At 40.3% G+C, this 9,969-nt stretch overlaps 1 protein-coding gene across 1 annotated transcript; it reads right to left on the bottom strand.

Annotated features, from left to right (window-relative positions):
• Positions 1-4,551: 4,551 nt before the first annotated feature.
• On the bottom strand, positions 4,552-9,749 carry LOC118484203 (extensin-like). The gene is made up of 4 exons (XM_035980198.1): positions 9,655-9,749; positions 5,578-5,731; positions 4,994-5,483; positions 4,552-4,949 (listed from the first exon to the last, which is right to left on the bottom strand). Exons 1-4 carry the CDS (start codon positions 9,747-9,749, stop codon positions 4,552-4,554), a joined length of 1,137 nt encoding a protein of 378 aa, XP_035836091.1.
• Between the last annotated feature and the right edge of the window lie 220 nt (positions 9,750-9,969).

Raw genomic sequence — 9,969 nt, 5'->3', positions numbered from 1 at the left:
GGTACTCCATGAAGAGCTACAATCTTATCGACATATAATTGGGCTAGCTTATCGGAGCTATGAGTTTCCTTGATGGGTAAGAAATGGGCTGACTTCGTCAGTCTATCAACTATAACCCATATAGTGTCATTTCCGTGCCTTGTATTAGGTAACTTGGTGATAAAATCCATGGTTACCTTCTCCCATTTCCAAGTGGGAAGTTCCGGTTGTTGTAGAAGACCTGATGGCTTTTGATGTTCAGCTTTAATCTGAGCACATGTCAGGCACTTAGCTACATGGGTGGCAATAGATTTCTTTAAACCTATCCACCAATAATTTGCCTTTAGATCTTGATACATCTTGTCACCTCCCGGGTGAACTGAATACTTGGAATTATGGGTTTCCTAAAGGATCACATCCCGAAGTCCTCCTTGAATAGGAACCCAAATTCTACCGTTCATTCTAAGAATTCCATCTCTTCCAGGTGTTAACTATTCAGCAATTACACCTAATTTTTCATTTGGAAGATTATCTTCCAATATAGCATCTTTTTGTGCAGCCAACAGTCTTTCATTCAAATTGTTCTTCAACTCAATGCTCTTTGCATTGATCCTAATTGACTTAACTCTTTCTTTTCGGCTTAAAGCATCTGCGACCACATTCGCCTTACCGGGATGGTAGCGAATCTCGCAATCGTAATCATTTAATGTTTCCATCCAACGACGTTGTCTCATATTGAGCTCTTTTTGACTAAACAAATGTTGGAGACTTTTGTGATCCGAGTAGATTACACATTTTGTCCCATACAAATAGTGTCTCCATAACTTTAGTGCGAATACCACAGCACCCAATTCCAAATCGTGAGTGGTGTAGTTCTTTTCATGCACCTTTAGCTGTCGCGATGCATAGGCAATTACATTGCCCCTCTGCATAAGTACGCACCCCATGCCAGTGTGTGAAGCATCGCAATAAACAACAAAGTCTTCAACTCCTTCCTGTAACGACAAAACCGGAGCATTGCTCAATTTTTGCTTTAAAGTTTCGAAGGATTCCTGCTGCTTGGGACCCCAGGGAAATTTCACATTCTTACGGGTTAAGGAAGTCAATGGTGCAGCTATTCTTGATAAGTTCTCAATGAATCTCCTATAATATCCTGGTAAACCCAGAAAGCTGCGAATTTCTGTAGGTGTCTTAGGCGCTTCCCAATTCATTACAGCCTCTACTTTGGCAGGATCTACTTGAATACCGTGTTCACTGACCACATGTCCAAGGAACTGGACTTTGCGAAGCCAAAATTCACACTTAGAGAATTTGGCATATAACTTCTCCTGTCGAAGCAGTTCTAAAATACATCGAAGGTGCTTTTCATGCTCCACTTGGCTACGCGAGTAGATAAGTATGTCGTCTATAAAAACAATGACAAACTTATCTAAATAGGGTTTGCAGACTCTATTCATGAGGTCCATGAATGTTGCAGGCGCATTAGTGAGCCCAAAAGGCATCACTAAGAACTCAAAGTGTCCATACCTTGTTCTGAATGTCGTCTTCGGAACATCTTCGGTTCGAACTTTAAGTTGATGATACCCAGATCTCAAATCTATCTTTGAAAAGTAACTCGCTTCTTGGAGTTGATCGAACAAATCATCGATCCTGGGTAAAGGATAACGATTCTTGATCGTTACCTTATTCAGTTCCCGGTAATCAATGCATAAACGCATTGATCCGTCCTTCTTTTTCACAAACAAAATTGGAGCTCCCCAAGGCGAAGAGCTGGGCTGAATGAAACCTTTTTCCAATAAATCATCCAGTCGAGTTCTGAGCTCTTTCATTTCGGTAGGAGCTAGGCGATATGGAGCTCGTGCAATAGGCGCAGATCCAGGGAGAATATCTATCCTGAATTCTACTTGACTCTCAGGAGGTAATCCAGGTAATTCGTCAGGAAAGACATCAGGATACTCTGAAATAATTGGGATGTCCTCAATCTTCGGTTTTGGATCACTCACCGACACTTGTGCCATGTAAATGACACATCCACCATTCAAACACTGGGATACTTTAAGAATAGACACGTTGCTTGGCAATCCATATTGTGTGTCTCCTTGGATAGTGACTGATTCACCGGAGGGGGTTTTGATAATGATAAGCTTTTTATCACAGGCAATTTGGGCTTGGTTATGCGACAACCAATCCATGCCTAAAACTATATCAAAACCAGCCAATTTCATTGGCAGGGGGGACAGCGGAATAGAATGGTTCTTAATGGATATTGAACATCCATCAAGAAGAGTTGAAGCAGATTCTAAGGTACCATCAGCGAGTTCTACCTCATATTTTATGTCTAGAGTCTTAATAGGCAAATTCAATAACTTACAAAACTTATGATCTACGAAAGACTTATCAGCACCGGAATCAAATAAGACTCTAGCATAAATATTATTGATGAGGAAGGTACCTGTTATGACGTTTTCATCAGTCACCGCTTCCCGTGCCTGCATCTGGAACACTCGGGCATTGTTCTTCTTAGCCTCTTCAGGCTTCTTCGCATTCTTGGGGCAATTGGTCTTGATATGCCCCTTTTCATTGCAACCATAACAGGTTGCATCCTTGATGTTTCGGCACTCAACAGACTTGTGCCCTTTCTTCTTGCAAATCCCACATGGTTTGGCCTGTGGGTCCCGGTTGCACTTGCCAAAATGCCTCTTATGGAAAGTCTTGCACCTGGGCTTGTCACCAGTCTGCCCTTGCTTGGAACCAGAGTACCCTTTTCCTTTCTTATTTGACTGAGAGGACTGATCATCCTCTCTTTTCCTTTTCCCTTCTTCAGAGTGTTTTTTCGCCCTGCTCCTCACAATATCCAAAGTGAGGGATAGTGATAGATCCACTGCGGATCTATAGGTGGCGGGCTTTGAAGCCTTAACATTCCCCTTAACTTCAGGGGCTAAACCACCGATAAAACGCGCAATGCGCTTAGGCTCAGGTGTGACTAAATACGGCACCAGTCTGGACATGGAATTGAAACTAGTCACATAGGATCTACAATCTAGATCCTTCATCAGGAGGGTGAGAAAATCAGTCTCTACACGCTCTACTTCGTGTTGAGGACAATAAGTGTCCTTAACCAGATCGACAAACTTCTCCCAGGAAAGGTTATACAAACGGACCTTCCCGGTGGACTGTACAAGTGCTTTCCACCACGTAAGGACATCGCCCTTAAAAGATTGGGAGACAAACATAACTACATCTTCCTTAGCGCAACCGCTAATGTCTATCACCGTCTACATCTCATCTAACCACTTCATACAGTCTATCGCCCCTTTTTCTCCCGTAAAATCTCTCGGCTTACAGGAAACAAAATACTTGTAGGTACAACCCTTGGCGTACCTAGGGGTCGGCTCAAGATCTACCTGCCTCTTGGGTATACTACCTTGGTTAGACGAATGCACTGACTCACTCTTCTTGTGAGTATGTGACTGAGAATGGGTTTTTAAGTGAGTTTGAGACCGAACAATACTCGGCTCCTTAAACTTAGCATCTACCGCTTGAGAGACTGCAGCAGTGATTAAAGCTTGCAATTCGGCACCAGTAATATTGATTCTGGTGTTGCCCTGTGCTGGATGACTGTTTACTTCGTCTGAGCCAGCCATTTCTGAATGCTATAATATAGACAATAATAATATTTAAATTACACATAAATTCATCGCATTGATGATTCAATGGTCATGGTATTATTAAACCATTTAGACCATTTCAAGACATAACTAAAAGCTTACATAATGCATTATTCTACACATTATTAGACAGGGGAAAGATAGAAGTTTCACAACTGTCAATGTCATAGAAGACTTTTTACTTATCATTAAACTCGTTTCAAAGGACATTTAAATAGCTTAGGAAGCTTGTCATAAGAACGAGTTGAGATTCTAATTATGATCTCAAAAACCAGTGATCTTTTAAGGTCTGAACAAAGTTCATCGCCCTTTTGACAAGAAGTTTATGAATCGTACTTTCATTGTCATTTACACCTTTGCTTAAAGCATGCATCTCAAATGGATGTCTTGATGTATACATCACACTGATATTTATTAGCCAGGATTCGCATTGATCAATTTGGCTTTAAATGACTTGGAATGATCCAAGTACTCTTTGGAAACTTGTGTGGTTTCTCGTACCGCACAGCTGGGAATGTTAACACATTTTCAAATGTTAACAGAGGTTTGCTATCTTAAAAAGGTTGTACCATCATAGCTAATTAATACTTTGGCTAGGTTATACCTCTAAGAGTTTCTTTGGCAGATCAATTATAAATTGAAAGGAAATAACATGGGGTAATAAAATACACAATTAAAACCAAAGTTAAAACTTCATTACGAGGAAAACGAATACAACTGCCCTAAACGGGACTTAAGAAAAGACAAACTACCCGCGCAGGGGTATACATAAATGAAAAATAAGTCATCGCAGGGACTTGATACAGAAATCAAACAAATGTCCATGCAGGGACATGATTACAATAAACAAGAAACAAAACAACCCTCTATTTCTTCTTCCCCTTGATAAGGTTGGCGAGGCCTTTCATGAAGCTAGTATGCCTCTCCTTGTTCTTCTTAGTTTCATGCTCAACCTTATCAACCTTTCTAAGATTTCCTGAGTTTGTTGCTGCTGTAGTTGCTGGGAAGGAAGTGGTTGATACGGAGGATACTGATAACCCTGAATTGGGTAGTCAGTTGGAGGCATAGGAGGGTAAGTAGAAGGATAAAGGTGGTGATACTGCGCAGCCGTAAGATATGGGTCATGAGTTCCATAGCCCAATGGATATCCCGACGGGTCTCCATAAGGATTATACCCGGAAGAACCTGGGTACGTCGGAATTGGGTTATCAAATCCCACAGGCGGCATAGGTGGTGCATAAGAAGCTTGCGGAGGATTATCCTCCGGTGCCGTGTTTGAGGGCCCACCCATCTGAGGGTCCTCTGGAATAGGGGATAGGAACTCGACCCTCGAGGAGAACTGAAACGGGGTCCTCCTCTAACGGACATGCGAGCGTTCCTCCTTCGCCTCGGAGGCTCGGGAGGTGGTTGCGGTGGCTGCTGCGGTGGCTCCTCTACCGGGAGTGGTGGTGGTGAGACAGCTTGAAGTTGAGGATCATCTAAAGGTGGTTGAGCCGGAGAGCTATGATAAGATGGAGTAAAGAACCAGTCATAGGTAGCCATCTTCTCTTGGAAGGAGTCGGGTCCACGGTAAGGGGATCCTTGAAACGGAGACCCACTAGATATGCTGATAGGGTGGCCCGGGGTTCCTGTTTGCATCTCCGGGTCGGGATCATCATCCATTTCCATTTCCTGAGAGAAATGGTCCTCAGGGCCCAATGGGTTATAGCCAAGGAAGTCGTTCACATAGTCGGCTGGGTTGAATTGTCTTGGAGAGTAAGGGGATTCGGAATGATGAAATGAATGAGACTGCAACGAGTGGCGGTGGGTAAGATTCATGCGAATGGTGAGATTGATCTGAATGGTGAGAGTGTTCGGGCTCATTTGGAGCAAATGGTCCGAAAGATGGATGAAAAGATGGCGAAGAGCTGAGCGAGACTGAGTGTCTTGCCGGCTCGAAAGGTTGACCCCACATATCGCAGGAGTCGGAGGTGGAGAAAGACGCCGATGGAGTGCGTTTGTGAGATGGTCCAGCTGTTGACGGTCCTCCACGCATGGGACCCTTGCCACGTCCTCTTAGTCTTGGAGGCATGATGGTTAACTTCCTGTTGAACAAGAGAACAAAAAATAAAACAAAACATAAAAATAACAAAGGAAAGATAAAGATGCATCCTAGGTCATTTGCCTAGACTCGAGAGTCTAAGGAATGTGCTTATTGTGTCATTGAGATTAAACACAAAAGGTTAGTGTTTAATTCACTCAATGTTGGCTCTGATACCAACCTGTCACACCCCAATATTCCACGTATTACCGGTGGGCCCGGCGGGGAGTATCGTGACGTAGTTGATATCATCATTGTCAATACACACAATAATATAGCACAGCGGAAGGCTGGGTAAATAAACTATTACAAACCATACTGTCTGTCGCTGTTCGAGTACATGAATAATACAGACTGGAATGTAATAAGATCCACAGGCGGATCATAAAGTACAAGAAAACAAAAACTACAGACTCCGGGTATCTATTGGGATTTGCAAGATCCTCTATAACACCCTATATAGCTCCAGCCTATTACGAGAAGTACCTGTCAATTCAATCTTTAGGAAAATACGTCAGTATACACTGGTAAATACAATTTAACTGACTCGTTTTGAAAACATTTAAGAAAATTGGTTTAGATGCACAAGGCACAAATCCTTATTAACTTGGGACAATCTTATTAAAATCTTGTATACAGTTTTACATGCTTGTCATACATGTGGGGCTGGTTTGTAAGCCGGATATGATTAACTGACTCACCACTTATAGAACCCACAGAGGAGTTATCCCCAACTTGTGGGTAAATTAATATTTAGCATTTGCATCTGTCGGGTGCATGCCTGCACCCCGTGCATAGGTCGTGGCCATTAATAACTTAATTGAGCCAAGGATATCCAGGACACGGTCGTTAACCCCCAAATGTTTATGTTATCAAACAATACAGATTAAAACGGGTTATGCGGATTTATTAAATCACAATCCGACATAATAATCCCATACCCGACCAAGCGGTATTAATATACCGTATCCCAAGCCCGTACAGGGAAAATAAGTTAAAAGTATTTACCTGATGTAGCAGTAAATCCCTAAAGTTACTGAAAGGCACTTTTTACCGGAAGCTATAAATCTGTATAGAAGTTTTAATTATCTATTAGGATGCTAACGGGTCTTTACTTAAGTCAAAGACTTAGACCGACTAGTTAGAAAGAAACCTTATGGACCTAACCGGTAGATTAAACGGAGACCGGGATAGAATGTGATTTAGACCCGACAGGCTTGGATACTTGTATAATATGGGTAAACGAAACACATTCTGGAAAATGAGGTTTTAATGACAAAGTTAAGCCCGTTTCGGCTATTTTACGTAAAGTAGTCACGTAAGCCGTTTCGAATGCGTAGGTGCGTAACGGGTAACCGGACAAGTTATAAACAGGTATTAATCATTTTTATGCTCAAAGTATGTTAATATAAAGTAGCATATCAACATTTATTCCCAAAAGCAATTTAAACCAAAATAAGTCCCATAAGGGTATTTTGGTAATTTTGATGCTTATAAAAGAATTTATTTATAAAACTGAGTTCCAGGTCTGATGAGATTAGTAAAAACATGTATTTTATTAAGTTATATCAGTAGGATACTTAACTTATGGAAAATATACCTTTTATAACCAATTATGCACCGTAGGGGCATTTTGGTAATTTTACATAGGCTTTTAAGGGTTAAAAATAGATTTCTGAGTTTAAAACATTAGGTTACTGTAATATTATGTAAATTAGTTTAAAACATCAGTAGGTTATGAGTTTTAAATGATAAATATAGTTTTGACCCATACTAGGTGCTAAAAACGCTAAATATGCGATTTAAAGGGCTAATAAGGTAAAAATAGGAAATCTGATATTTTGGTCAGTTTATAAGGCTCAAAATAATACATTTATCATTTATGATCAGTAGCAAAAAGTTTGGCTTCAAAAAGTTATGTAAAACTCATTTTATGCATGAAAAGGGTAAAATCGGTAATTACCGAAATTAGGCTATAATCCTGCGTTAAGTTCAGCTTAAAATTAAATAAAAATCTTCAAAAATCCCAAAATATTATTTAACATCAGTAGATAAAAAGATTGGTGTCGGAAATCGGGTTTAGATGGGCCTTATGCTAATTACGCCTTTTAATTACTAAAAAGTGCCTTAATTACGCTATTAAGCATAACTCCCATTCTAGACCTCAAACTGATGTCAAACTTTCGGAACATGTCTAAATATCAGTAGCAAAGGTTTTAGTCCATTCATATTGCTAAAAATCTTGGTTTTATGCAACAAGGGCGTTTTAGGCACTAATGAGCATAATTACGATCAAGAGCATAAATTACAAACGATTAGGCACCATGCAATATAACTTCAGAGAGTTATACTACAATGTAATATGGTCCTAATGGAAGCTTAAAACATGGAAGAAATAAGCTCGAATTGGTCAGAACTGAAAGTCATAGCAAAAGTCAAGCTTTTGCGATTTTCGGTTATAATCTGCTCTTAGACCATTAATTGTCGGATTAGGACTGATAAAACATGATTATATAATAGTTACCAAGTCATTAGAATGTTAAATTATAATTTAGAACCTTTGGTTTATTGATTTTAATCAAATATGTAATTTCAGTCCAGTTTGACTTTTTGTCAAACTACTTTGACCCGACATTTAATCAGTCAAATGAGATAATTAGGAGACACCCTTTCAGGGGTTAATCACCTATACTATTGTGGTTTCATAACCACTTTCAATTTGATCAGTGGTTAAGCCACATGTAATTAAAACGAAAGTCAAACTGATTAAGCACAAAGTTTGACTTTTAAGTAATTAAACTAATTAAACAACTTAAAGAGGTAATTAGAAGCTTACTAATGGTCCTAGCAATCTTTTCTACACTTCAAGTCTTCTCCAAGTCCTTAGCAAGCTCCAGAGGTAGTCCTTTGAAGTTGTTTACAATTGATGTGCCAAGAACAATACACTAGCACTCCTTTTATAGTGAAAGGCCATGTCCTTAGATCATTGCAGCTGTTGATGGACATCCTAGGATCACTCCAGGTGTCTAGGGGGATTTTTTTTACCGTTTAACAGCCCCTAGATTCGTTAAAACCGAAGTTAAGGCGGTGGAACAGGCCAAACCCGCACCTGGCAGCATTTTTCTGTAACTGGCATGCTGAGGCGGGCCGCGTAAGATTTAAGGGGGTCTTACGCGGGCCGCGTGGACCGGGAAAACTGGTAAAACAAGTTTGAAACTTGGCAATTTCAACCCCTGAACGTTCTAAACCCTTTTTAACTTCATTTTTGGCAATCAAGGCCCTTGTAGTTGATTTCTTGGAGCCCAAGGAGGTATAAACAAACTTCGTTAGGCTCGGGTTCGTTAGATTCCTTCATAAACGCAAGTTTCATCAAGTTGACGCTTTTAGCCCAAAGTTTAGAAAACATGCTTAACGATCTCGGAATCACGTGAAATTTTTATCACACATTCTCGGGAGTATATTTGAATATTACGAAGCCTCGGTTTCTTTAAAAGGCCACTCAGAGGTCAGAAATGACATATTGACACTTTTAACCCTTGTAATTTATAATCTTCCGATTATTTTCACAAACGGCTTCGCATATCCAATCAATCACCCAATTAAGAATATTTTCTTCACGTGTGGTCATTCAGAGGCTCAAGTTTGGCATATTGACACTTTTAGTCCTTTCGTTTGCATATTTTCACTAGTTGTTAACTTTAGTTCCTTAAACTCAATCTTTCACATCACCGGAGTTTAGGACACGTGTCTATGTATAATTGGACACGTTTTTACGTGGTGTTATATCCTCACCCCCTAAAAAGAAATCTCGACCCCGAGATTTACTGGAACAAGTGAGGGTACTTCTGTTTCATAGTGGACTCAACTTCCCACGTATATTCGAGACCTCTACGTGCGTCCCATTTAACCTTTACTATCGGTACATACTTTCTTCGGAGATTCTTGACTTGCCGATCCTCAATTGCTATAGGCTTCTCAATGAATCTCAAGCTTTTATCAACTTGCACGTCTTTATGAGACATTGCTATAGACTCATCAGCTAAACATTTCTTGAGATTACAAACGTGGAACACATCATGAATTCCACTCAGCTCCTCTGGCAATCTTAGCCTATATGCTACACTGCCAACACATTCGAGAATCTCGAATGGTCCGATATATCTAGGGCTTAACTTGCCCTTTTTACCAAAACGCATCACACCTTTCCAGGGTGATACTTTTAATAACACTTTATCGCCTACT

This window comes from Helianthus annuus, chromosome 11 (assembly GCF_002127325.2).
Source record: "Helianthus annuus cultivar XRQ/B chromosome 11, HanXRQr2.0-SUNRISE, whole genome shotgun sequence".
Taxonomy (NCBI): domain Eukaryota; kingdom Viridiplantae; phylum Streptophyta; class Magnoliopsida; order Asterales; family Asteraceae; genus Helianthus; species Helianthus annuus.
The sequence above is the reverse complement of the archived record's forward strand: the minus strand, read 5'-3'. Positions and strand labels throughout refer to the sequence as shown.

What these genes read in the sequence shown, in the direction of transcription:
- LOC118484203 (XM_035980198.1), bottom strand. Translation starts at nt 9,749, where the DNA reads ATGTCTCATAAAGACGTGCAAGTTGATAAAAGCTTGAGATTCATTGAG. An exon ending in GGGGTCAACCTTTCGAGCCG is followed by an intron (nt 5,484 to 5,577) that starts GCAAGACACTCA and finishes CTCACCATTCAG; the next exon opens with ATCAATCTCACCATTCGCAT. An exon ending in GTCCGTTAGAGGAGGACCCC is followed by an intron (nt 4,950 to 4,993) that starts GTTTCAGTTCTC and finishes CCCCTATTCCAG; the next exon opens with AGGACCCTCAGATGGGTGGG.